At 54.2% G+C, this 27,908-nt stretch overlaps 2 protein-coding genes across 2 annotated transcripts; one reads left to right on the top strand and one right to left on the bottom strand.

Moving 5' to 3' along the window:
* Window positions 1-43: 43 nt before the first annotated feature.
* Window positions 44-6,750, bottom strand: Clic1 (chloride intracellular channel 1). The gene is made up of 6 exons (XM_055591928.1): window positions 6,516-6,750; window positions 4,690-4,799; window positions 4,383-4,508; window positions 4,145-4,251; window positions 2,549-2,730; window positions 44-506 (listed from the first exon to the last, which is right to left on the bottom strand). Exons 1-6 carry the CDS (start codon window positions 6,552-6,554, stop codon window positions 345-347), a joined length of 726 nt encoding a protein of 241 aa, XP_055447903.1. The 5' UTR covers window positions 6,555-6,750; the 3' UTR covers window positions 44-344.
* On the top strand, window positions 5,450-27,867 carry Msh5 (mutS homolog 5). The gene is made up of 25 exons (XM_055591925.1): window positions 5,450-5,489; window positions 9,752-9,873; window positions 10,009-10,132; window positions 10,626-10,706; window positions 10,844-10,906; window positions 11,754-11,875; window positions 12,059-12,168; window positions 12,373-12,408; window positions 13,448-13,530; window positions 14,121-14,166; window positions 20,100-20,238; window positions 20,946-21,008; window positions 22,946-23,074; window positions 23,315-23,387; window positions 24,121-24,230; window positions 24,502-24,582; window positions 24,928-25,015; window positions 25,195-25,384; window positions 25,488-25,614; window positions 25,931-26,080; window positions 26,373-26,447; window positions 26,584-26,727; window positions 26,813-26,950; window positions 27,294-27,367; window positions 27,661-27,867. Exons 2-25 carry the CDS (start codon window positions 9,757-9,759, stop codon window positions 27,770-27,772), a joined length of 2,475 nt encoding a protein of 824 aa, XP_055447900.1. The 5' UTR covers window positions 5,450-5,489; window positions 9,752-9,756; the 3' UTR covers window positions 27,773-27,867.
* Window positions 27,868-27,908: the final 41 nt, after the last annotated feature.

Raw genomic sequence — 27,908 nt, 5'->3', positions numbered from 1 at the left:
CTCGTGGGCAGATGCAGAACATGGCAGCCCCCGTGCACTGGGCTTAAACATAAGGTCACTGGCCGCTCCCGACCGGCGCCCACTACGCTGGGAGCCGTCTTTGTGTAAGAGCAACGCCAGGTTTTCACTCTGTATTTTATTACTGAAATACGTAGTCCTACCCACCCCGCCCCTCCCTGAACACCTCAGCCTGGTCCCCTGTCCCTTTCCCACGGCTCCCCGCAGCCCTGCAGAGCCCCGGAGGTCCAGCCCACTGGCTGTTTTGGAGTGTGTCCTTTAGGTAGCAACGCGGAAGCCCCGGAGCCTCGGTGGAGAGGGTGGGCGAGGGCCCCTTGGAGAGGCGCTCATTTGAGGGCCCTGGCCACCTGCTCGTAGGCCAGCTCGATCTCCTCGTCGTCTGGACAGGTGGAGGCGAACTCTTCCCGAGCGTAGGCGTTGCTCAGGTACCGGTGCACGCCGCGGAACGCCTCCGGGATGGTGAAGCCTCTGTACTTCTTACACACCACCTGGAGCGGGGAGAGAGGTCGGCGTGTCGGACCGGGGGACGTCACGCTTGCTCTGTTTGGGAGCGGTTGGGCTTTCTCGTCCTCCTCCAGGGTCTGCCGGCTCGGCGGGCTGCACTCCTTTCAGACGCCTCGGCCTGAGAGCTGGTGTTACAGGCACGCACCCCTACAGTGTGCCTACACCCCAAAATCTGTATTCTTCGATTTTTTTTTTTTTTTTTTAAATCAAGACAGGGTTTCTCTGGATAGCCCTGGCTGTCCTGGAACTTGCTCTGTAGACCAGGCTGATCTCGAAGTCAGAGATCTACCGGTCTCTACCTTCCAAGTAGCGGGATTAAAGGCGTGCACCACCGTGTCGTAGGTGTATTTTTATTTTATGTGGATGGGTGGTTTTGCCCACATGTATGACTGTGCACGGTGTCAGCGGTGTCTGTAAAGGCCACAGGAGGGCATCAGCTCCTCTGGAGTGAGTTATAGATGATGGCTGCCAGGTGGGTGCTGGGAACTGAACCTGGGTCCCCTGGAAGAGCAGCCAGTGCTCTTAAACACGGAGCCCTCTACCCAGCCCCTCTATTCTTACCGATTCCCCTACCCCCACCCTCCATTCCTACCCCCACCCAATCTCCATCCTCCACCCCACCCCACCCCAAGACAAGCTTTCTCTGTGTAACCCTGACTGTCCAGTAACTCACATTGTAGACCAGGCTGGCCTTGAACTCACTTTCTGAAACACTATCATTAATAGCCAGCTCCTTACCAGACCAACCATTCTGTGGTTCAACTTTTCTCCTCTTTATTAAGAAGAAAAGCCAGGCATGGTGGTTTACACCTTTAATCCCAGCACTGGGAAGCAGAGGCAGGGGGTTCTCTGAGTTTGAGGCCAGCTTGGTCAACATAGCGAGCTCCAGGACAGCCAGAGATAAATAGAAAGACACTGCCTTAAGAAACCAAAATCAATAAATAGAGAGAGGTGGGCTAAAGAAACGGCTCAGCGCTCCTGCCCAGGTTTGGTTCGGAGCACCCACACTGGGCAGCTCCGGTTCAGAGGGTCTAGCTCCCTCTTCTGGCCGCCAGAGGCACCTGCACTCACACGTAATTAAAAGTGAATATATACAGAGCGACAGAGGCAGAAGCTATGGTTGAGGTTAGCCTTGGGTTCCATTTCCAGCACGTGTGTGCAAACACACACACACACACACACACACACACACACACACACACACAGAAAAAGATAATTAACAAAGTGTAACTTTTTTGTGGTGAATTTTGTCTTTTTTTTTTTCCATTTGATTTTCAGGTTATATATTAATGTGAATGTTTTATCTTCAACTCAGTTTCAGCTTTTTGTGGGCAAGAACTAATTGAACATCATTTGGTTCTTTTCCCTTTTGGGGGGCTGGTGGTGGTGGTGTTCTTTGAAACAGGATCTGATTCTGTAGTGAAGGCTGGCCTTCAACTCACACTTTAGGATTACAGGCCTGAGCCACTTTGCCCAGTTCTTTCACTGCCTGGTGCTGCTCATTATTCAGCCGGTGGTGGGGCCATAGTGGCTCTGTGTTTACTAAATTACACTGTAGCTTTAAGGCTAGGAAAAAAGAAACAGCAAGGCTTGTCTTCCTTGAGAGGAAGTGGGAAGCCTAGGCTCTGTATAGAGTTACAGTGTGGACTTGGGAGAATCCTGCTTTCTTTGCCTTTGTGGATTTGGCAGTGATACAGTTGCAGGAAAAGCCTTCTTGGAAGTAACCCTGGACACAAAGAGGCAGGTGCTGCACACACACACACACACACACACACCCCGGCACACACAGCAAAACTAGAATGCTACTCTTGATCAGACCCTGGATGCCCGAGGCTTGTAAGTCCCTTAGTTGGGCAACAGCCGCTAAGGGACAGGTTGGGGGTCCCGGGGCTGCAGCCAACCAGGGATCCACATGGTGGAGGGGGAGAACCCAGCCCCTGAACCTCTTGTGTTTTCCCCCTCCCTTGCAATAAACAACGTCCGCACCTTAGAGACTCAGCCCCCCTCCCCCAGCGTGAGCGCCCACCTGGACGATGTGGAGCTTGGGCAGCAGGTTGCAGTCAGCCAGGGTGAGCTCATTGCCATCCAGAAACTTTCTCTGGGAGACGCCCTCATCTTCAGCGCTGGTTTCGTCCACCTCTTCCGGGAGGGGGGACATCAAGTAATTGTCCAGAACCTTCAGGGCTTTCAGGAGCCCCTTCTCTAGATCTGTGCGAGGGAGGAGGCTGCTGAGAACTTTGAACTGGGGAGGTGGCCTGCCCGAGGGCCTGAGCACAGAGCTCAGAGGTAAAGCACCTGCTTGGCAAGTGTGAGACCAACGACCGTGCACGGTATTGCTAAGTTGTGCGTGGTGTGTTTATACAGGTCTGCATGTGTGTGGAGGTCAGAGGTCAGTATCCACTGTCTTCCTCAATGACTCTCCATCTTTCTTTCTTTTAAGGTTGATTTATCAGGGGCTGGAGAGATGTCTCAGAGGTTAAGAGCACTGGCTGCATTTCCAAAGGTCCTGAGTTCAATTCCCAGAAATCATATGGTGGCTCACAGATGGTTATCTATGAGATTTGGTGCCCTCTTCTGGCATGGAGGCAAACATGTGGACAGAATGCTGTATAAATAATTAATACATCTTTTTATATCACTTGTTTATGTGTATGTGTGTGATTCTGTGGCATGCAGGAGCTTGAGGGGCCAGAAAACGGTTCAGACCCCCAGGATCTGGAGTTGCAGGCAGTTGGGAGCTGTGGTGGGTGCTGGGCACCAAAGCCCAGACCTCTGCAAGGGCTTTTAACCAGGGGACCATCTCTCCAGTCTTCACGTCATCTTTTGAGACAGGGTCTCTCCCTGAGCCTGGAGCTGACCAATTAGACTGGACCAGCTGGACGGCCTCACCCGGGCTCCTTCTACCTTCGTGTCCCCACACTGACCCCAGCGGCTGCAGCGGTGTGGGGCACGCGTGAGGGAGTGCTTTGAGAATGAATTCTAGCAGGTGTGGCCCACACCTTTAATCCCAGCACTAGGGCAGCAGAGGCAGGTAGTTCGAGGCCAGCCTGGTCTACAGGGAAAGTTCCAGGACAGTCAGGGCTGTTACAAAGAGGAAACCAAAACCAAAACCAACAACAACCAAAAGAATGCACTCTGTAGGGTGGAGAGATGGCGTGGTGGGCAGAAGCACGTGATATACTTCACATGCCAGCACCCATTTAAAAAGCTGGCTGCAGGGCTGGAGAGATGGCTCAGTGGCTAGGCACATGGGCTGATTCGCAGGGGACCTGCTTCCCAGCGCCGACATCTATAACTGCAGTCCCAGGGGATCTGACGTCTCCTCTGGCCTTCTCCGACACTACACACAGATGGTGCACACACAGCCAGGCAAACACTCGGATACATAAAAACAAAACCTCAGAAAAGAAAACCAAACAACCCACCTAAACCCCAAAAATCTTGGTAAGGAGACAGCAAGGAGGTTCAAGGGGTCCGACAGATAGGGAAGGTCAGCAGATGTAGCATCCGTTCCATCCCCCTGACAGTCAGGGGCTGTCCCAAACCCCCAGGGGCTCCTGGTGCCTCTCCACCCTGGGGTCTTTCTCCTCTAGGACCCGAGACCCTGACCCATCGGACTCACTGTCATTGAGGGCCGGGTTTGAGTTCTTGATGTAGGCAGAGAACTTGGCAAATATGTCCAGCCCTGAGGTGTTGGACTCGGGGTTCCTAGCAGCCAGCTTTGGGTACCTGGAAGGCGGAGGCAGAGATAAGCGGACTCCTTTCTGGAGGACTCGGCCCTAGGCCGCCTGTCTCCCCCTCTTCAACCTCTGCTCCACAGAGCCTCCAGGCTTCCCGGCTCTTGCCCAGCGCCCCGGTACCTGGGAGGGCACAGCACGGCTTCCAGGAATTCCTCGATCTTGTTGGTATCTGTGTGCACTTCGGTGCCATAGAGCAGGAACGGGAGCTGTCCACCAGGGCAGAGCTTCTGTACGGTCTCTGTCCGTCTGGAGACCCGGCCAGGCATCAAGAAAGGAAGAGAGGGTCAGCGGCAGAGACAGGGCCATCGGGGTGTAGGAGAGATCAAATGTCCCCGGGGAGAGAGAGCAGGCTTAAGGTGGAGGGCTCCTGTGGGTGGGCACGCACACGCGTCCCCACAGGGGAGTTAGAGGAACAGAGTGGGCCCACCTCTTGGTGTCCACGGTGGTGACGTTGAAGGTGACCCCCTTGAGCCAGAGCACCATGAAGAGCCTCTGGGAGAAGGGGCAGTTCCCAATCTTCGCCCCATCACTGCCGGCCTGAAAAGCAACCCCGCCCCGAAGTCAGGCCTGGCGCTCCGTCCCTGCCAGGCTGTTCTCTGAGTCGCCTGCGGGCTCCGGGATACACCGATCGCTCTCTACCCTGCCCCCAGGGCTCAGTTATTGTCCCCTTTGGGCCTCCATCAGCAAAGGTTGGCTCACAGCATCCCAGTGATTGACACAGGGGAGGAGGCAGAGGAGCAGAGAGCGAGCTCGGAGCATCTGACCCCGAAAGGCGAAGAACAGGGCACTGGGCGAGGTGGGAGCTAACCACCAGGGCAGCAGAGGCTGAGGCCCGGTGGGGTTTAGAAACCAGGGTCCCCATTCACTGAAGCCCTCTCCAGGCTGTCTCAAGGGGACCTAAACCTTACCTCAGAGATACGGAGGGCCTAACAAAGGGGGCAACTCTCTAATTGGATACAGGTGACCTCATCCCCCAAGGGACACCTCCCCCTAGACTGAGGGTGATTCATCTCGTGTCTTCAGGCCTCAGCAGCTTCCTTCCTGGCAAGGAAGTGGGGGCAGGGACCTGTACACGCAGAGGCCTAGGAAGGGGGGGGCACCATGACAGTTCCCCAAGCCTTCTCTCTCACTGCTGGACCTCCGAGCTCATGTCCTCCTCACGGGACCCAAGGCCAGAATCTCTACAGCATCACCTCCCCAGGAGTAAAAACAGCCCCTGGAGGCGAGGTGGGGACCACACCTAAGGGGCGGACCCGGGTTCCAGTTGACTTCCCTGGGCCGAGAAAGTGGGAACGGCCGCCAGGGGAACCCCAGAGGAAAGGAGAAAGGCAGCACACACAACGACACACAGACAAGACACACACCCACGCCTAGACAAGATGAACAAGACGCGGTAGGAAAGCAGTGAAAAGTGAGGCCAGAAGCGAAAGGCGGGGAGAACGTTCGCTGGGGAGACAGACCAGCTAGAAGAAGGGAAGGGCAGGGGGAGGAAGGGGCGGTGCTGGAAGGGGATGGGCCTGGGCAAACGAGGACGGCTGCGCCCGCGGTTTCCATACCCAAAAGCCAGAACCATTTCTCCTTGACCACACCCTCGGAGAGAGGAGACAGAGAGAGAGAGAGAGAGAGAGAGAGAAAGACAGAGAAAGACAGAGAGAGAGAGAGAGAGAGACAGAGAGAGAGAGAAAGAGAGAGAGAGAGAGAACAGGGTCAGCGGGGTGGGGTCCCCCACACCCATCAAGCTTCCCTCAGCTGGGGGGCAGGCCTCTCGGCCCACTGTGCTGCTCCCTGGCGGCTCTTTCCTCCCTCCACCCTGCCCCTTACTGTGCCGTCAGTCCTACCAGATTCGTGTTCTCTCCCCCTCTCTCTTCCTGTCTGTCTCTCTCTTCCTGGTCTGTCCGTCTGTCTCCCTTTCTTTCACAGGGCCACAAGACCTAGCCGAGCCTCCTCTGACCTTCTCAACCCCGCCACTGTCCCTTTCTTGGTCCTTTGGTCGTGTGGACCCCGCCCCGTCCCCCCTTCACTCTCTCACGCCTGAAAACCCCCCTTTCCTCCGCCCTCCTCTCCTTTGGGCTGCTGGAAACCTCTCCCACAAACTTTCCAGGGCGAGCCTAGAACTCCTTCACCGGCTCCCAAGTCACCCCGGCGCCAGCTGGGGGTGGGCCCGCGGGGAAGGGGTCGCGGGCTGGGGCAGGGCAGGGCAGGGCGGGCTTGCGGGAATGCTGAGGGCGGCGGGGAAGCAGACGGCGCTCTCACCTTCACGAACAGCTCGACCTGAGGTTGCTCTTCGGCCATGGTTGCGCCGGGGACCAGGAAGCGGCCGTCGCTGGGGAACTGGGCGGGGCCGGGCCCGGGAGGGCGGGTCTCGGGGTCCCGGAGTCTCTGCCGCGGCTCGGCGCGCAGCCCACGTCCGACCGGACCCTCCGCTCGCTCCGACGCGGCCTCCCCGCCGGTGCAGCGCACCCCACACCCAGCGGGGAGCGGCTGACTCACCGGCCGGCCCCGCCCTGGGCCCGGGGAGGGCCGGGAGGGGGAGGGACTCGAGGCTGGGGAGCGGGCGCCGACGGAGGCCCGGGGCTCCGGGGCTCGGGTGGTAGCGGGGCGGCCCGGGGCCTCTCCTAAACGCAGCCCCGCCCCCGTGCCTCAGTTTCCTAAAGCGCAGGGTGGCCAGGCTCCTGCCCGCGAAGGGGCAGAAATGGAGTCTGAGGGCGCGAGGGCGCTGCGCAGCCCCGTCAGTCTTCTGCTTTGCTAGGATGTGCGCCGAGCGCGCGAGGGTGCAGGGGCTTTGGAGGGAGACGCCGAGGCTGGGATCTCGGGCTCGAGAGAGGCCCCCCGAGCCACGGCCCGGGAGAGACCGCGAGGCCTGGCGCCGGGAAACAGGAAGCCGAGCCCGGGCTTCGCGGCAGGGGCGGTCCTGGAAGCCTGTCGACGCTTAGGCGTCCCCAACCCGGGCCCCTCACCCTGCTCCCGCGGCTAGAGGTTGCCTTGGAGACGGGGTGCCCTGGCACCCGGAGAGCGCTGGGGCTCATCCCGGGTGGGTGGGGTAGCAAAGGTCAGACAGAGCAGTGTGCGCGCAGTCGTGGGGGACAGCTAAGTAAATAAAGGGAAAAAGTATCTCTCCCTGGGAGGCTTGATGGAGGTGCTAACTTTACTACCTATTAAAAAACAAAAACTAAAATGCCTGCCGATACTCCAGCCCGCACGCTCTAACTTTCTCTGCTGTCCACTGTCCAAACATCCTTTTAATTTTCTACTCACTGTCCGTAAGAACCAAAAACCAAAACAAAGTGACTACAACAAAAGATTTCCAGTTGAAAAAAAATGTATATATTTAATGGACTTGGAAAGATCTAGAAGCAAAACTGGGCTGGAGAGATGGCTCAGTGGCTAAGAGCTCTGGCTGCTCTTCCAAAGGTCTTGAGTTCAATTCCTAGAACCCATATGGAGGCTCACAGCTGTCTGTAACTCCAGTTCCCGGTGGTCTCATATCTTCACACCACTACACATAAAACAAATCTTAAAGAACTGGACTGGAAACTGAAAGACAGAGTGGGAGGGCTGAAGCGTGTGTTGCTGGAAACCAGAAGTTAGTGGCTTCCTCTTCTGGGGTCTCTCTCCTCCCTGGGGGAAGGCTTATCTCTCTCCTCCACAGAAACACAGAATGTGCTTGGTTTCTGGGCCTCTGAGTTACAACAGAAGGATATAGGCCGAGTGAGTGTGAGTGTGCCTTCCCATCATGTGGACCCTCACATCTGCCAAGAGCCCCTTCCTACTGATGAGAAACATGGTTTCGGTGAAGCCTTTTTTCCCAGAGGCCTCCCTTTCCCCACTGGTCAGTGGCCACCAGGGAATCTGTCCCTAGAGAGCTCTCAGTGGGAGAAGCGTTAGACTCAGACAGGTTTGGCGGCCTCTGTAGTCGCTGCCCTGATGTCAGTGCTGGCTCCCTGGATTGCTGTGCCAGAATGTCTTAACTCTCAGGCCACCCTCTCCTGAGACCATGCACGGCGCCTCCTGCAGCAGAAAATCATTTGGCCCCGATCTTATCTCTGCCCCTGTTCTTTCTCTTTCACCAACCGGCTCCTCTTCCTGTGTCCAGGCCCTTCCTGGTCTTGGTAAACCAGTCCCCAATCTCTTCACACCCTGGATTGGAAGGTGTGCCCCTCCCTGCCACTCCCCAGAGCTGTCTGTCACCAGGTTTCTATAGCTCCACAGCTCAACAATTTGCAGAGGGTAACCATTAACCCAGCCTTGGCTCTGCCCCCACCTTTCCCCGTGGAGAGGATTTTCCAGTCGCTGGTCAGCAGAACCAGGTCACCTCACCCCATCTCTCAACCTCAGGCAGGGTATTCTTGTTTTAGTACAGCTAAGACAGTTTTAAAATTATGCGTGGTGTGTGTTTATGTGTGTGTAGGGCAGAGGACAATCTGGGAGTCAGTTTTCTCCTTCCACCATCTGAGTCCTGGGGATAAAATGTAAGGTACTTTTTACCTGCTGAGACAGCCCTGAGGAGTTTTTTGTTGTTGTTTTGGTTTCTTTGTTTGTTTCCTTTTGGTTTGGTAAAGCATGTTTCTTTCTTTCTCCCTCAGAAACTCCTTCCTTCTTTTTCTTTCCCATCCAGGTCTATCATCAAGGGTACCCTGTGTCCTTAGGGGTGGGTGGGCTGTGCTATGGGTTCTCTTTAGGTAGCGTCCTTCAGAGACTTGCGCTTCCCCTTCAAGGCCCTGCACTGCGTTTGTGGGCTGGTCACCCCCTGCCTTCAGGAACCAGGCAAAGGGCTGCAGTAAGAGTTGGTCCTCACTTCCACTTATTTACTTAAATGACTGGCGTAGCGCTTACTTTGTTTGGTAGGCACTGTTCTGAGTTCTTTGTAAATATTAACTTAGTGGGTACAGATATTAACCGAGTTGTTGCTCTTGGCACAGGCCGAATTAATGCTGCTTCTCTCCACGCTCCAGGGAGGGGGAAAAACGCTTCTGGCCCTTTAAGGTCGGCCTCCTCGCAGGAGCCCTCCCACCGCCCAGACCCTTCCCCGGGCCTGGGCGACAACTCGGGCGACAACCTTCGGGCGGCCCCGCCCAGCGTCAATCAAAGCCTCGGGCCTCCGAGGCGCGGCTGCTTAGCAACAGCAGAGGGCGGGAATTTTGAACGCCGTAGCACCGCCCCTAAAGCAAACAGACCAATCAGCACTCAGACTCTTCACCGCCTGGGCGGGGCTCTTCCTCCTCTTCCTATTGGATAGCCAGGCAGTCCCTCCAGCCAATAGCGGCGGAGAGGGCGCGGCCAGTGCCCTCCTGCCCCGCCCACAGGCTGGCTCTCCCATTCCGCTCTCGCGGCGGTTGGCCGGTGAGGTGGCCTGTCGCGACCCCGGAGACGAAAAGGGCGGGAAAGTGGCGCGAGTTGGCGGCGCCGGTGGGGTGGGGACGGAAGGGCGCGCTGTGGCTGTAGGGGCGTGGGGGCCGCGCCCGCTGACACGCTCCCCTCCGTGTCCTCAGAGCCCATGGCCTTCAGAGCGCCCCCGGGCCCCGCGGTCGCCCCGGCCGGCTTCCCCAGCCCACAGGCCGCCAGGGCGGGGGCCGCGGGCGTCGAGGAAGAGGACGAGGAGGAGCCGGGCGAGGTGTGCGAGGGCGGGCGGAGGGCAGGCCCGCCCCGGGAGTGAGGGCTGCCGGCCACGCCCCTCCGCGGCCCTCAGCATCCCCCCCTCCGCATCCCCCCCTCTGCGGCCCTCAGCATCCCCCCCCTCCGCGGCCAGGTCCATCTGTGCGTGGTGTGGAGCTCGGGATACCTGGGCATCGCTTACTATGACACCAGCGACTCCACTGTCCACTTCATGCCCGACGCCCCAGACCACGACAGCCTGAAGCTCCTCCAGAGAGGTGGGGACGGAAGTGTGCTCACTCTCAGGCCCCGCGTGACCGAGTCTTCAGAGCCACCTGTGCTTAGGACTTAATTATTCAACTGCATTAGGTCCTTGCTGTATGTTAAGTGCGACAGATCTAGTCCCTGGGGCAGTTTGCAGGACACTCTTCCTTCCCGTTGTCCCCGCATAGCGCATAGCACTACTTGACCGCATTCCTGCTGTGCTCCCAAGCTGCAGAGCCCTCCCTAGCAGACAGACAATTCATCCTTTTATGTGCTGGTTTGGGTTTTTTGAGACAGGGTCTCACTATGTAGCACTGGCTGTCCTGAATGTAGAACAGGCTGACTTTGAACTCACAGAGTTCAAAGCCTCCCAAGTGCTGAGATCAGTGGCATGTGCCACAACGCCTGGCTCGAGGGGAGCAGACAGCAGCAAGAAAGAGCTGCTGCTTCTCCTCTTAGTCAAAGTGTAGCCATCCTTTGGCTCATTTGGTCCCTTCTCTTTTCAAGTTCTGGATGAGGTCAACCCCCAGTGTGTCATCACAAGTGCCAAACAGGATGAGACCATGACTCGCTTTCTAGGGAAGCTTGGTAAGGACCACATAAAGAAGGGAACTCAGGAAAGGCCAGCGAAGATGTGGCTTAGCGGGAGGCCGGAAATGGCTGGGAGGGAGAATGGGACAATAACGAGATTGAAATGTACAGCACTGTGGCCTTTGCCTCCACAGCCTCCCAGGACCACAGAGAGCCAACGAGACCTGAAATTGTACATTTGCCAAGCGTGGATTTTGGTAGCTCCTTCCTGTTATGTTACCAGCCCCCATCCCAGTGGCCCCATCATCAGAGACCTCCCCTTGTGTGTTCTTATCTGAAAACTGCTTCCCAGGCCCCATCAGGCTCCCCGAGAGCTCTCCTGAACCTTGTTGTTAATAACACACCTTGGCTAATACATTTGTAATAGTTGTAGTAATACATATTGAGGGTCTCTTGGCTTAGGTATGTTAGGAATGGGGATCCCCCCTGAGAAAACGGAGTGATGACACTTTTAAAACGGTTTTGAATGTTGGAGTTTTCCCCGTTATGCCAAAGTCAGTCATTTGTTGCCTACAAAGGAAAAGACACTGCTTCTGGGATCCTGATGATCTGTAAGACACGTCTCTACTTTGCTAACTTCCAGGTTTGCAAAAGGACAGGAAGGACAGGGAATGTGCGCTATTAGATCCTTTACCATATTTGTTTGTTTGTTTTTCAAGACAGTGTTTTTCTGTGTAGCCCTGGCTGCCCTGGACTCACTTTGTAGACCAGGCTGGCCTGGAACTCCGAGATTTACCCGCCTCTGCCTCCCGAGTGCTAGGATTACAGGCATGCTCCACTGCACCCAGCTATCCTAAATTGTTTTGACCTAGAAAGTCCACAATCCCAGATGTCTTTCTCCCAAGTCACTTGTCTTTCTCAGGTTGTGCTTATCACCAGACATCTACATTTTGTAGAGAACTAAAAGAGGCAGACTAAAACAGAGCAGTGTTTGGCTCTTGCTTTAGCGCTCCGTAGCCACCTCTGTGGACTTGGAGAAGCTGTATGTATTGGGGTGAGAAAATGGAGCTGTGAGACCTTCCGCTCCTTATTCTCCCCAAATAGGTCCAGAGATAAGCAAACAGCGGCTCCTTTCTGGAAACTACTCCTTCATCCCAGAGTCCATGACTGCCACTGAGAAAATCCTCTTCCTGTCCTCCATCATTCCCTTTGACTGTGTCCTCACGGTGAGCTGCTTCATTGCGGTGAGGGCTGGGATGCAGCTAGGGGAAGGCATGAGCCCCAAGTCCTAGGGCGGAGTTCTGGGCTGGGCTCCTCAGCCCTGGAAAGTCACAGTTTCCTCATTCTTGGTGTTGACCAGCTTCTGGAGCATAAGGCTTATCCCAGCTTCACCGCTGGTCCCCTCTCAGGTTCGGGCACTTGGAGGACTGCTCAAGTTCCTGAGTCGAAGAAGAGTCGGGGTCGAGCTGGAGGACTACAGTGTCAGCGTCCCCATCCTGGGGTTTAAGAAGTTTGTATTGTAGGTGCTTCACACAGAGCTCAACCAAAGCAAGGGGACTGGGAGGCGTAAGGAGTGAGCCAGCGTCAGGGTTGGAGCACGGTGGGTGCAGACACAGGGTGCAGACACAGAACTTCAGGGGGTGCTGCTCTGGGGAGAAGAGTGGCCAGTGTTCAGAGAAAGGGGCCTCAGCCACCTTTCCTTTGGTTTGTTTTCTGTCCTCAGGACCCATCTGGTGAGCGTAGATCAAGACACTTACAGGTGAGGAGACAGGCTGCTGCCTCCAGCCACAAAGGGTTGAGCTAACGCTCTAATATCCTAAGGAGGCTCTGGCTCTCCAACCCTGAGATCTCTCTCCTTGAAGGAAAGAAACGGTGATATGTGGAGGACAGCGAAGGGCCCTTCCCCTCCTTTTTGCAATGTTGGGATGGAACTGAGGGGCTGGTGCTTGCTGGGCAAGCATCCTGCTCTTGAGCCACTTTAGTTCTTGCTTTTCTTTCTTTCCTTCCTTCCTTCCTCTCTCGTTCTTTTTTCTTTGAGACACGGTCTCTCTACATAACCATGGTTGTTCTGGAACCCACTATGTAGACCAGACTGGCCCCAAACTCCAGAGATCTGCCTACCTTTGCTTCCTGAGTGCTGGGATTACAGGTGTGTGCCACCACACCTGGCTCTTATTCCTAAGAAGCTGAGGCAATGAAACTGAGTGATAAACTGCACACTGAGATTCGTATTACTAGGCACGGAAGAAGAAGGTTATTATCAACCTGAATCCCATTTCTTTTCTTAGTTCTAAAACCCCTTTATTCTACAAAATTCATTACAGCAGATGAGAGCGTGGTTCAGTGGGTGAAAGCTCCTGCTGCTGAGATTTGAGGCTCCGAGTTTGGACTCAAGCACTTGCATGGAAACCTCTCATCCTGGTTTGCGTGCCTGCAATCTCAGCAGCGCTGGAACGGGTGGACACAGCATTGCTGAGCCTTGCTGGCCGCCAGCTTAACTAGCCAAAGGGGAAAAATGGGGAGTGCCGGGTTCAGCGAGAGAGCCTGTCTCAAAAGAGAACAAGATGGGGAGAGGACATGACCTGTGCACATACGCTTGGGGGCCTGTGCACGCGCACAGATGTGTGCGCATAGGCAAGTGCGGTGGCTCACCCTTAACCCCGCGCTGCGTTCACGGGCAGTTCCGGGATAGCTAGGGCTGTAGCGGGGCCCCGTCTCAGAACAGGCACGCACACACGTGGGTATGCCATGTGTAGGTTACAGAAGCTCATCCAGACGCCGCCATCTCTCTGTGACAGTGTTCTACAGATTTTCAAGAGCGAGTCTCACCCCTCGGTGTACAAAGTGGCCAGCGGGCTGAAGGAGGGGCTCAGCCTCTTCGGTAGGTGTGCCCTGCAGTTCGTCCCGCACGGGGAACCTGCTCGAAAGCAGTTGGCTCCATCGGCATGTGCAGACCCCTCTTCCTGCTTTACTGCTGTTGCCGGAGGTCTCCCCACAGCAGCACATTTTCTGTCTTTGTCCCACTCCCAGCTTCAGCCGCTTTATATGTTGCGGCCACAGAGTGTAATTTGCTTGTGAGCTGCGGCCTTACCGACACTATGCTCAGCCTCTGCCTTTGTATGATTGTGTCCACTAATTGGGCACCTGAAACCTGTCTGCTCACGGAGGAGAGTTGCTTTTTATATAGCTGATTTGAATAGTTTTTACCGCTTCCTCTGGCTTCAGGGCATTTTAGGGGCATGGCTCCAAGTGTCCAGTTTCTCACCGGGTAATGCTTCAGTTTCACATGTTGTGAAGGGCTTTTGTGGGCAGTGGCTGGATTTATGTATTTTCCTGGCCAAGTGTCCATCCCTTTTCCCACCTTCACATGATAACCCAGGCCCCAGTTTGTGGCCAGTCACTAATTTTGTGCCTTTGTGTCCTGTTTCTGGGCCTCCTCATAACAAGTTACTCCCTGTGCACTTGCCACAGGGATCCTCAACAGGTGCCGCTGTAAGTGGGGCCAGAAGCTGCTCAGGTGAGTGCATCTTGGGCATGTTTATAAACAAATGGGCACTGGGCGCTGAGGCCTACTGGCAGTCTGCACCACTCTTTCCTTCAGTAGTACTAGGAATAGCAGCTGCCCGTCTGGAACCCAGTGTGGCAGCAAGCGTTGTCTTCACTCACATTGTCAGCACAGATGCACACACACCTGTGGATGACACGCAGACACGTACACGGAGGAACCCTGACCACAGGGTACCTGCAGCCCACGGTAGTTCAACACTTCAAAAGCTAGAGGTGCAGCTCAGTGCCCTCAGAGTGTGAGGGCCTGGATTCTGTCCCCAGTCTGGGGGCTGGGGGGGGGGTGGAATCAATTAAATAGTAACAAAATAGGCAAGCCACATCTCAAAATGACTTCTCAAAACTGAACTGTTGACAGTAAAGTGCTTGTGCGACAAACTGATTTTGGATTCCCAAACATACGTAAAAAGCCAGACTTTAGACTAGAGCTGGAGGACAAAGACGAAAGGATCCCTACGGCTTGCTGCCAGTCAGTCTAGACAAATATGTGGGCACAGGTTCAGTGAGAAAACCTGTCTCAAAAAATAAGGTGGTGGGCTAGCAAGACATCTCAGCAGGCAGAGACATTTGACAGAGACCTGAGTTAGCTCTCCCAGACCCCTCCTGAGAGAAGCCCTCTGACATCCATCACGCTGTGACAGGCATGGAACCACATACACATACTGAAAAGGTGAAGCCCCATTGAGGAAAGTACCCAATATCAACCACGTTCTTCTACCTTTCACGTGGTGTGTAACTCACATGTGCACTAACATACACATAAGCATGTACATACGAACACACACACAAAACTGAGCAATTCAAATGCATGGTGTCACATGCCCCTGTTATTCCAGCTTTTTGGGGGGCGGGGGCCGATGTAGTAAAATCAGGAATTGGAGGCCAGCATGAAAAGATGAATCAGCAGTTAGGAGCGGTTGCTGCACTTGCAGAAGGCCTAGATTTGATTCCCAGCCCCCACAAGGAGGTTGGCAATTTTTTGTCACTCCACTTTTAAAGGACCGGACTCACCTCAGGGGACCACACACAAAGTGTGCGAAGACTTACATGCAGGCCAAACATTCATACAGGAGACCCCATCTCAGCAACAAAACAAAAATTAGCCAGGCAGGTGGCGCACACCTTTAACCCTAGCCCTAGGAGGCAGAGGCAGGAGGATCTGAGTTTGAGGCCAGCCAGCGTAACACAGTGAGACCCTCTTTCAAAAAACAAGGACAAACTATTCATCTAACTCCCAAATCTGTGTGTCTAAAATTCCATGTGATATGACAATTACTTATGGTTACCACCTATAGTTTCCCTAGAACTGCAAGCTCAGAACATCCAGACATCTTCCTGCCTCGTTTTTCAGTTAACGGCATTTACCGCGAAGCATCTCAAGATGGGAACCTTGGATTGATGCTTCTCCCTCATCCCTACATACTCAGTTATTCACTAATGTCTCTTGTCTCTATCCTAAATCTCTTAGCCTTCCCTTCCTCTCTTTGCACCACTCTAATTCTGGCTATCAGGATTTTTAATCAGAAGCATTGCATTTATCTGCAAAATGTCTCTGCCTCTAATATCTTCTTTCCCCAAATGAGCCATTTCTTCTAAACCATGTGCTATCCTGACACAGAAATCTGAGTGTGTCACCCCAGTTCTTACAAAGTCTTAACTAGAAACTAACCGCATGCCTCCCTATTGCAAGAAAAGCTTAGCATCTGTAGTGCTATGATTTTTTTTTCTTTTTTTGAGACAGGGTTTTTCTGTGTAGCCTTGGCTGTCCTGCAATTGCTTTGTAGACCAGGCTGGCCTTGAACTCATAGCAATTCACCTGCCTCCGCCTCCCTGAGTGCTGGGATCATAAGCCACTCTGCCTGGCTTATGATCTTATACTGTGATGCTTAAGGTCCCCTTCTGTTTTAGTTTCTTTTCTGTTGCTGTGGCAAAGTATTTAGACAGAAGTAACTCAGGGGAGAAGGCGTTATTAAGCTCACATTCCAGGTTACGTCACTGTGGGGAAGTCCAGGCAACAGGAACCTTGTTGCTTTATTGTATCTGCAATTAGCAGAGCAGTGAACTCATGCCTGTGTGCCAATGCTTCCTAGATTTCTCCTTTTTATTGGTGCCCAGCCCCGGAACTGGTGCTCACAGTGGGTGGCTTGAGATAACCCCTCACAGACATTCTCAGAAGTAATTCTAGACGGTGTCAAGTTGACAGTTAAAGCTGACCGTGGCACCTCCGTTCACCTGGGTTTTCATTCTCAGTCTCGAATCCCCAAACTCCTTGCAAGTCCTTTCCCACTAGACGCACTCTGTAGTGCATCCGCCCTGCCAAATGTAATCTCATGTTAGAGGGTCAAGCAAGTGTAACCTTTTCTGCTGAAGCTCCACAGACACACATGAGAAGGCAGGTGCGCACCTCCTGTGCTCCTGTGTCAAATGCTTTCTCACACCAGGTTAGAATTAGCAGTCAGTGAAGAGCTGCCTCGTACTGAGTTCCCGTCGTCTGTCTAACACAACCCTGTAGGTAAAACGCTAATGAGCCAGCACAGCACGTGAGTGCAAGCACAGGGGCCGCGCGGCCTCCAGAACCTCAGAGCACAAGCCATTGCTAGCACACAGGCCTACAGTCCTTTCCCTGCCCAGCCCCCTGTAACATATGCTTTCTGAGGCTGATTTAGAATCTCTGAGGAGCTTAATTACCCACATATTCCTCAGTGCTGTATATGTGAATCTTTACTTTCAAGCAAGGATGTCGAGGGAGAAGTGTGGGTTTTGTGTGGTTTTTTAAGACATGGTCTCACTGTGGACCCCAGGCTGGCCTTCAAGTTATCCTTCAGTCTGGCTGGTGGGTGCTGGGATCACAGGAACGAACCATATCTAGCATGGAAGAGAAAGAGTCAGGCATGGTGGCAAATCCCTGTAACCTCAGCCCTTGGAAAGGGTGAGGTTGGGAGATACTACTTTGAGGCTTCCCTAGGCTACATAGCAAGACCATCATTTGTGTGTGTGTGTGTGTGCGTGTGTGTGTGTGTCTCCAGGCGCAGTAGCCTGTAATCCAGCACTTGGCAGGTTGTGGCTTCTTTTGAGTTTTGTGGTTTTTAAGCGGGCTGTGTGTGGCTTAGCACTTGCTGCCCTTCTGAAGGGCCCTTGTTCCGTTTCCGGCAGCCACGCCAGGCTGCTCACAGCTGCGTGGGACTCCGGCTCCAAGGGGCCTGAGACCGCTCTGGCCTCAAAGGCCGTTACTTGCATATCCATTGCATATGCTCATGCAGACTTAAACACATATGTGCGATTTTGTTTCGCTTTGTTTAATTCAGGGCTTCTCTGTGTAGCCTTGGCGGTCCTGGACTCCTTTTGTAGACCAGACTGGCCTGGAACTCACAGAGATCTGCCTGCCTCCGCCTCCTTGAGTGCTGGGATTAAAGAAGGTACATTTTTTAAAGAGGAAGGATAGTGAGGACTGGGCATGTGGCTCTGGGTTCCTTCCCCAGCACACCAGAAAGCAGAGACAGAAGCAAAAATTCAGAAGTTCAAGGTTATCCTCTGCTCATGAGCAAGACAAAACAAATATGAAAGAGATGGGAGAATGCAGATTTCCAGGCGGCTCAAGGAGGCTTGGAGCGGTCCAGTGGCTCCCAGCTGACAGGCTCCCAGCAGCCTGCAGAGCTGCGGTTGACACCAAAATCCACTTGTCATTAGCAGTATGGGTTTACACAGGTTGCAAACGGCCCTCACTTCCCCGGCTGTAGGATGAGGCTGGTGGGCTCCCACACCGTTAACAGAGCAGGAGTCTGGTAATCGCTGGGAAAGTCTTCTCAGGGAGGCTGCTGTCGGGGAGGGGGGGGGGGTGTCTTCACACACTGGCCTGCACTGCTGTGGCTGAGGCCCTCTTTGTCTGTGGAGAAGAACAGGCGTGGCTAAAACCCACCCTTGAATTGAAATGGCTCTTTAGATTGATTCTAATTTGGGCGTTCTGACTGGGTAGCTGGCTGCGGGCTCAATGGGAGGTATGCGTCCTCCTTTCTGAGTCTCCACTTGGTAACTCTAAGATGGCATGAAGAATGGCTTGCTATAACGTAGAAAAGAACCCCTAGGCTAACGCTGCTACAGTCCCACACCGAATCCTCAGCCTGTGTCTGCTATTGATAATCTCAGCTAGCACAAGTGATGGCTTGCTACAACGTAGAAAAGGTCCTACAGAGTCCCACACCCAGAATTAAACAGATACCAATGGGACATTGTTATTATATAGTAGCTCATCCTAACTCACTAGGTGATACTTCTTGGCAACAAAAGGCTTAATAATGTTTGTACACTCCAGCCTTTATGAATCAGACAACTTCTTCAAGTGTCTTCTATGCCTCTTCAAGTCCTTTCTCTACTAAGAGGTGGTCATTATTAAAGCTTGTAAGATGAACTGGGCACAGTGGCACACACCTGTAATCCCAGCACTCTGGGAGGCTGAGACAAGTGTATCTCTGCACGTTCTATAGACCAGCTTGGTCTATAGAATGAGTTTAGGACAGCTGAAGCTACACAGAGAAACCTTGTCTCAAAAAAAAAAAAAAAAAAAAAAAGATGAGTTGAGCATCATGGCAAATGTGTTTAATCACCCTGGAGGCAGGAGCAGGCAGCTCTCTGTGAGTGCCAGGCCAAGGCTGCATGGTGAGACCCTGTTCCAAAACAACAACAAGGAATTATAAGCTGAGTAGAGCAGCCTGGGTGTCAGTGAGATCGCTCAGTGGGCATTTACCATGAAATCTGATGACCCAAGTCCCAGTCCTTGTGATGGAAGAAGAAGGCCAGTTCACACAAGCTGACCTCTGTCTTTACATGGGCATATAGCACATGCATGCCCATACACATACACACGTAGTAAATGTAACTTTAAAAAGAAAATTCGAGGAGTAGCATTCCCATTACCAGCTCACAAACCCCTGTACTCCAGTTCCAAGGGGTCTGTCTTCCCTTTTTGGCTTCTTTAAGAACACGAGCACTTGAGAACACACACACAACACAAACACTCATTTTATGAAAAGAAAGAGGGAAGGAAGGAAGCAAGAAAAAAAGAAGGAATTGTGGGCTGGGGGCTGATGAGACAACTCCACGGGAAAGGTGCTAGCAACCTGAACCCACATAAAGGCGGGCAGACCAACCCGAGTTCTCTCCAGGAGTGCCGTGCACGTGAGTCCACACACACAGAAGTGCACACACACAGAGAATGACAGGCTGGCCAGGGGGCTGGTGGCACACCCCTGTAGTCCCAGCACTCAGGAAGAAGCCAGAGGACCAGCAGTTCCAGGTCAGCTGAGGCTCTATAACCCATCTGAACTATGTGAATACCTGTCTCAAAATAAAGGGGGGGCCGGCTGGGGGTGTGGCTCAGAGCTTATGTAGTGAGCAAGCCTCGACTCACCCTAAACGCTGCCACAGAGAAGAAGGGGTGGGAGAGTGGGAGAGGGAAAGGATGAGAGCTAGATCCAGGCGTTACACTGGCAGAGCCTGAGGAGATGCAGTTTCAGGAGCTGCTGCCCTGACGCCGTTAGCTACTTACCGGTGGCAGACTCAGTGACTCACGCCCCCGACTCAGCCGCGCAGAGCTGCAGCGTTGGCACGCAAACACCACAGCACACCGTTCCCCTCTAAAGTATTGACATGCTCCTCGTCACATACACACGTGGAGTGACACATGGCCTCATCCCTACAGACGCACGTCGGCAGTTTTCGGCAGGGACATAGAAACATGCCCACATACACAGGACCCCGCCCTTGCCAGTTAGCTCATTCCCGAAGAGCGCTGCGGGCACGTGTTACCACACGACCCAGAGATTTCCGAGCAAAACTGAGATGAGAGAAGACACGACTTCTAACCTTTCCACCCCAACCCTCCCCTTTCAGGCTGTGGTTTACGCGCCCAACCCGGGAGCTGAAGGAGCTCAATTCCCGCCTGGATGTCATTCAGTTTTTCCTGATGCCCCAGAACCTGGACATGGCCCAGGTGCTGCACCGGCTGCTGAGCCACATCAAGAACGTGCCTGTGAGCCAGGGTGGAGACCAGGCGGGTGTGTGTGTGTGTGTGTGTGTGTGTGTGTGTGTGTGTGTGTGTGTGAGCTGGTGGCTTGTAGAAAACTCTGGGCTTCGTTTCTGTATTTTATTACAATTTGTTTTCACATTGGGTGGGGTCTCACCATGCGATCCTGTCTGGCCTGGAACTCACAGGGATCTACCTGCCTCTGCCTACCCTAGTGTTGGGGTTAAAGTTGGGCACCAGCACACCTGGCTGTTTACTTGTTGTTGAGGCAGGGTCTCACTGGGTGGCCCTGGCTGTCCTGGAACTTGCTATATAAACCAGGCTGGCCTTGAACTCAGAGATCTGCCTGCCTCTGGAGCACTGAGATCAAAGGCATGCATAGCCACCGCAATCAGCCTGAGATTTATTTTATTTTTAATGATAGCATGTATAGCCAGGCCTGTGCATCTCAGGCCAGCCTGGTCTACATAGCGGTTTCTAGTTCAGTCAGAGCTACATAATGAGACACTGTCTCAAACAACAAATGAAACTTAGGTGTGGGGTATGTGAGTGTGGGTGACTGCAGAGGCCAAAAGCCAGAACCTCCTGGTGTGGGTGCTGGGAACCAAACCTGGGTCCTCTGGGACAGCCTCTGTCCAGCCTGGACAGTGGGCCTGTTGAGGAGCGTCATATGGCAAATGGCAAACCGTGGCTGTCCCTTTGTCTGCTTGTAGCTGATTCTGAAACGCATGAAGTTGTCCTACACCAAGGTCAGTGACTGGCAGGTCCTCTACAAGGTAAGCCTCTTGACTAATTGATTGATTCAAGATGCAGACAAGGCTGGCCTCTTCTTTAGCATCCTCCTGCCCATTCCGTGAGTTCTGGGATTTCAGGCTTTTCTTCTTAGATCCAGAAGTCCAAGTTAAACTTTTGCTTCCTGTGTCCAGACCTCCTTCTTCTCTCTGGACACCCTGCCACACATTACCTGCTGATGTTTCTTTTTAAACTTTGTGTTGCAGAAACTATACAAAATATTTGCAGGGAGTAGTGTAATTACTCCCCTTATAGCCCAACCATTCGGCTTCAGTAATTTCACTCAAAGCAATCTCTTCATCTGCAAGCCATTATATTAGTTCATCCACAAATAATTTCATTGTGGTTATTAAAAAGCCGGAACTGATATCCCTGCTCAATATCAGAGCCACAAGGCCCCACCTCCTGTTGTTCTACTAGTCTTTCTTCCTTGCTGGCTTGCTTTTTCTTTTTTTAAAGAAATACTTCATTAGGTATACAGTGTTCTGCCTGTTTGTGTGCCTGTGTAGGAGTGTCTGCCTGTACGCATGTTTAGACAGCATGTGCACGCCACGCCTGGAGAGGCCAGAAGAGGGCAGCAGATCCCCTAGAACTGGAGTTAGGAACAGTTGTGAGCCACCACGGGGGTGCTGGAAACCAAGTCTTGGTGGCCTAATGCGCAACAAGTGCTCTTAACTGCCGAGTCATCTCTCAGGATCCATGAGGTTTGATATTAGTAGTGAGAAGAAACTGAGATAGAAGCTTTAATTAGTCACATATGCTTTGTCTGGGTTGATATGACTAAATAGTTTACGTAATTGTACAGCATAGTTAAATTTTTATTTTACGTAGTTATTGCCTCAGACAGTGTTCTGTTGCTTGAGGAGACACCATGACCACAGCAGCCCTCATAAAAGGAGAACATTTGGCTGGGGCTGGCTCACAGTTCAGAGATTTAGTCCATGGCCATCGTGGTGGGGAGCATGGAGGCCCACAGGCAGACATGGTGCTGGGGAAGAGCAGAGAGCTTTACATCCTGATCCGCAGGCAGCAGGAAGACACAGCGACGCCGGGCCTGGCTTGAGCATCTAAGCCCCCAGAGCCCGTCTCCAGTGACACACTTCCTCCTCCAAGACCACACATCTAGTAGTACCACTTCCTGTGGGCCACAAGGGCCATTTTCATTCACTCACTTACTTACCTTTTTTAAATTTTATTTTATTTTTTTGGAGACAGGGTCTCATTATGTGCCCCTGGCTGGCATGGAACTCTTTATGTTGACCAGGCTGGCTTAAAATTCTCAGAGATTGCCTTCCTCTGCCTACCTTCTGAGTGCTTTAATTAAAAGTGGGCACCATCATGCCCCTCTCTCTTTTTTAGTTTTAAAAGTTGTCACCCTGTTGTCCTCACTTCACTTTTTAATTACATCACTGCGGATGCGGGCGCACACAGTGTGTGTGGCCAGGGAAGGGAGGTTTGCAGGGCAGCTCTCTCCTACCGTGCGGGGTCTGGACGCAGGCTGTCAGCTTGGCGGCCCTCACCTTTACTTGCGAGCCACCTCCCTAGCTCTTGTCTTTTGACTTTTACTCCCATCTCTCTCTTATCCTCCTCTTTTCATGTTTTGTTGTTGTTGTTTGTTTGATTTTTGTTTTTGGGGGGTTGTGGTTGACAGGGTTGCTCTGTGTAGCCTTGTCTGTCCCAAAACTCACTCTGTAGATAAGGCTGTCCTCGAACTCAGAGACATCCACCTACCTCTGCCTTCCTGGATGTTCCCAAAGGCTTGCACCATGGCACCTGGCTCCATGTATTTTTTACATGTGTCCTTATGTCTTTCTGCATTGCTAACTTCTCGGTGCTCCCCATTGGCCTCTGTTCTCAGTCTGTCCATGTCCCTCCCTGGGCTCCCTGCATGGGTCAACTTCCTAGGTCATCTCTCCCGCAGACTGTGTACAGCGCCCTGGGCCTGAGGGATGCCTGCCGCTCCCTGCCCCAGTCCATCCAGCTTTTTCAGGACATCGCCCAAGAGTTCTCTGATGATCTGTACCACATCGCCAGCCTCATTGGGAAGGTGGTGAGTGGCAGAGAGACAGACACCAAGGAAGAAGAGTGCGGCGGAGTGGAGAGGGTCGGGCGTGGGGAGTGCAGTGTGGGAGGGCGGGAAGCGTGGAGGATGGTGGGATCTAGTAGACAGGGTGGTGACCGGAAGTGTCTGAAGAGGAGGATCCAAGAACAGGGGGTGGGTGCAAGGAGAGCTGGGGTGGGGGACAGAGACAGGGCCCGCTAAGAAATGACTTCTAACCTGTCTCCTCAGGTGAATTTCGAGGAAAGTCTTGCTGAAAATCGCTTCACAGTCCTCCCCGACATAGATCCCGAAATGGACGAGAGTGAGTGCTGGGCACGGGGGCGGCCATTCCTGGCCCAGGCACCATAACGGGAGTCAGCTCTGCAACTGGGCAAAGACAGTCCCCGGTAGCACGGGCTAGCCTCAAACTCAGTCTGGCCCAGGCACCATAACGGGGAGTCAGCTCTGCAACTGGGCAAAGACAGTCCCCGGTAGCACGGGCTAGCCTCAAACTCAGTCGATGGTCTTGAACTCCTGACCCTCCTACTTCCGCCTGGAATGCTTGGATCACTGGCAGCACCACCCTGCCTCGCTAATCAGGACTTTTTTTTTTTTTTTACATTTTTGTTGCTGTTTTTCGAGACAGGGTTTCCCTGTGAAACCTTGGCAGTCCTGGACTGGCTCTGTAGACCAGGCTGGCCTGGGATTCACAGAGATCTGCCTGCCTCTGCCTCCCCTAGTGCTTGAATTACAGGTGTGCGCCACCACCATGCCTGGCTAATTAGGACTTTGAAAGTTTCATGTGGTCAGGGCTGGCCTTGAGCCCCTAATCCTCCTATTTTTTAATTATTTATTTTTACTTTATGGACATCGGTGTTTTGACTGTATGTGTACCTGTGTGATAGTGTTGGATCCCTGGGGCAGGAATTACAGCTGTGAGCAGCTGTGTGGTGCTGGGAATGGAATTCAGGACCTCTGGAAGAGGAGCCATCTCTCCAGCTATCTCTCTGGACCCTACTTTTTTTTCACAAGCGTGTACTGTTTTCCATGCCTAGAAAAGCGAAGGCTGATGGGCCTCCCCAGCTTCCTCACTGAAGTGGCACAGAAAGAGCTGGAGAATCTGGACTCTCGTGTCCCTTCCTGTAGTGTCATCTACATCCCTCTGGTGAGCGCAGGGTGGAGGCTGGAGCCTCTAGGAGTCTTGCAGTGACGTACAGGAAGGCTGGAGAGAGTGGGGAGAGGGGGACAGGACATCGACCAGCCAGCGTGACCAATCCCGGCACTCAGTGGCCGACACGCTGTCCCACCTGAGCAACCTTAGAGTGCAGGACATGACTACATTTGAGGATGGTAGCTCTCCCAGAGGGGTGGCCCCCCCTGGGGTCTGCTTCCTTCAGGGTTAGTAGGGTAGCCCACTCTGTCTCCTCTCTCCCCAGATTGGCTTCCTTCTTTCCATTCCGCGCTTGCCGTTCATGGTGGAGGCCAGTGACTTTGAGATTGAGGGACTAGACTTCATGGTAGGGGCCTGGTCTCTGGGTGGTGGGAGGGTGTGATGAGCCGGTGAAGCTGGAAGGAGGCTCTCAGCCCATGAGCACTGGCCAGGATGTTCAGCCACCTTTGTGGCTGGAGAAGCTTTATTGGCCCTGAGACAGAGGAGTCAGGGGCTCTGGAGGTGGTTCAGGAGGGTGGAGAGGAGAGGGATCTCAGGGAAGGAATGCCGCTGGGCAGGGTGGTGCCCCAGGGGCAGGGGGATCACTGTGAGTTCCACGCCAGCCAGGGCAACATATTAAGTCCTGTCACAAAACAAAGCAAAACGAGAAATGAGAGACAGCAAGCCTGGAACTTGGAACCCTTGCACCCAGTTTCTCTCGGAGGACAAGCTGCACTACCGGAGTACCCGAACCAAGGAGCTGGATGCCCTGCTGGGGGACCTTCACTGCGAGATCCGGGGTGAGCAGCCATGGCAGGCGGGCGCTGCACTCTCTCCAACTCGGGGCTCCGGGAGGGTCACACTGCACCTGCGTGCCCGTGTCCCTCGGGAGGGTCGCACTGCATGCAGCCTGTTTGCAGAGCTTCCCGAGGACGCCCCCTTCCCTGTCCCTGAAAACTGACCCTCGCCCCTTGCCCAGACCAGGAGACCTTGTTGATGCACCAGCTGCAGCACCAGGTGCTGGCCCGGGCTCCGGTCTTGACTCGGGTGTTGGACCTTGCTTCCCGCCTGGATGTCCTCCTTGCTCTTGCCAGTGCTGCCCGGGACTATGGCTACTCGAGGCCGCACTACTCTCCCCGAATGCACGGAGTGCGAATCAAGAACGGCAGGTGAGAAGAGAGAGATGGAGCCATGGTGCCCATCGGCTCCGTCCTGTGGCATGGGGGTTCATCCACCTGGACCCACAGCCCACGCAGCGTCTCTCCACCACAGGCACCCTCTGATGGAGCTGTGTGCGCGCACCTTCGTGCCCAACTCCACAGACTGTGGTGGGGACCAAGGGAGGGTCAGAGTGATCACTGGACCCAACTCCTCAGGGAAGAGCATATACCTCAAACAGGTGAGGAGCCTCCAAACCAGGACGGCCAGGCCGAATCCTCGCTCCCTGCAGCACGCATCCCCGTCCAAGGAGAGCCAGTTCCTCGGGATAGACCTTCCGTGGTCACAGTCCCTTGACAACCTCCAAGAGGTTGAATGCCATTCCCTAGAATGCCTTCACCCACGGCCCTGACTCTGGAGTTAACTGAGAAGTCAGGACACGGGACAGCGTGTTCTGTTATGACGTGCCTCTCTGTAATCTGTCCATCACGTCTTTAGTTGAGACCCATTTTACTTTTCCCAGAGCACCAGGTCCATGCCCTGTCTCCCCTGCCCAGGTAGGCTTGATCACCTTCATGGCTCTGGTCGGCAGCTTCGTGCCCGCTGAGGAGGCTGAGATTGGGGTGATCGATGCCATCTTCACCCGGATTCACAGCTGCGAGTCCATCTCCCTCGGTCTCTCCACCTTCATGATTGACCTCAACCAGGTTAAAGGGAGCAAAAGCAGGCAGGGGAGGGACTGTGCCCCCACAAGTGTTGGAGGGCGTGTCTCCTGGGCGGCATGTCCTCTGTACTCTGGCAGGGAGCACCGGCCAGAGTCTGGAGGGAGCATCATAAACGTTTCTTGAGACTCCTTTGTGTGACTCCCTTACTGCTGGCAAGTGAAGGCTGAGCAAATAGGGTTGTCACTGTTAAACCGATCCTGGCTTAGGGGTGGACACGTAAGGAGCTTATTCACATCACAACCCCCAAGCGCCCTTGTCCCCTCACGCCCAGCAGGTGGCGAAAGCTGTGAACAATGCCACAGAGCAGTCACTGGTCCTCATTGACGAATTCGGGAAGGGAACCAACACGGTGAGGAGGGAGTGATGAGGGGTGAAGGAAGGAGGGGGATGGAGGGGAAGGAATGGAGATGGGTAGGCAGGGGCAGGGGGAAGCCAGGGCAGGTAGGAAGGGCCCAGGGCCGCCGCTCTGCCCCTCACCTCTGCAGGTGGACGGCCTGGCCCTTCTGGCCGCTGTGCTTCGTCACTGGCTGGCGCTGGGACCCAGCTGCCCCCACATCTTTGTGGCCACCAACTTCCTGAGCCTCGTCCAGCTGCAGCTGCTGCCGCAGAGCCCGCTGGTGCAGTATTTGGTGAGGAAGTCACCCCAGCCCAGGGCCTTTCCCTTGCAGTGCCCAGGTGACTGAGGGCACCCTGCCACTGTTTGCTCTCTTTAAGACCATGGAGACGTGTGAGGATGGGAACGATCTTGTCTTCTTCTATCAGCTCTGCCAAGGTGTTGCCAGTGCCAGCTACGCCTCCCACACAGCTGCCCAGGCGGGGCTTCCTGACCAGCTCATTGCTCGTGGCAAAGAGGTACTGAGGGCCTGTGTGCAGCCCCTCCCCCTCGGGGCTCCCTGCTCGCACACCTGCACAGGAGTGCTGGCCTGAGTTTATGTATGCCCACGTGGCTGCTGCCTGTGCAAGTAGAGAGGGCATCAACTCTTGGGGCACTGGGCTTGCAGGTGGTTGTGAGCTGCCATGTGGGGGCTGGGACTTGAACCTGGGTCCTCTGTGAGGCGCGAGGGAAACACTCTCAATTTCTAAGCTCTCTCTGCATCCTCATGGCTGCTGCTCTGGGAGACTGGGCCTCTAGCCACAGGCTTGCTGACCCTCATCCCCCACCGCTCTCCCGGCCTCCCACTGTCTTCCTGTCTAGGTCTCAGACTTGGTCCGAAGGGGAAAACCCATCAAGCCGGTGCATGAGCTCTTACGGAGGAACCAAATGGAGAAGTGAGTGTGGCCCAGCGGCCACCCTCAGCATCGCCCACTGTCTCCTCCCTTTCGCCTGGCCTCAGGCAGCCTTCCTGCAGCCCGAGCCCTTCCCCTCAGCAAGCCAGGTGTGCTGGCACACGCCTGTAATCCCAGCGTTCAAGACCAGCCTGGGCTACATCAGAAAATGACAAAGCCAGCACAGAACCCATGGCTGTTCCTGAAACCCTGAGCTCCTCGGGGTTGCAGCTTGCTGTGTACACAGCCCGCACCTGGAGCTGATGACCCCCAACCACATGGCTCTCTCCCTGCAGCTGCCAGGCACTGGTGGACAAGTTCCTCAAGTTGGATTTGGAGGACCCCGCTGTGGACCTGGCCGCTTTCATGAGTCAGCAAGTGCTGCCCGCTGCCCCCACCATCCTTTGAGGGTCCCCTCCGCCCTCACAGCTCCCCGAGCCCCGCGCCTCCGCACTTTCCTTCTGTCGTTTGCACATGTTTTGTGTTAGGAATAAAGGCTTTTTTGGATCAAGTGTCTCTCTAGGTCATCCATCGGGACGACAGG

The sequence above is a fragment of the Psammomys obesus genome, unplaced genomic scaffold, assembly GCF_907164565.1.
Source record: "Psammomys obesus unplaced genomic scaffold, mPsaObe1.curated_primary_1811, whole genome shotgun sequence".
NCBI classification, from domain to species: Eukaryota; Metazoa; Chordata; class Mammalia; order Rodentia; family Muridae; genus Psammomys; species Psammomys obesus.
This window is presented reverse-complemented; position numbering and strand designations above follow the sequence as displayed.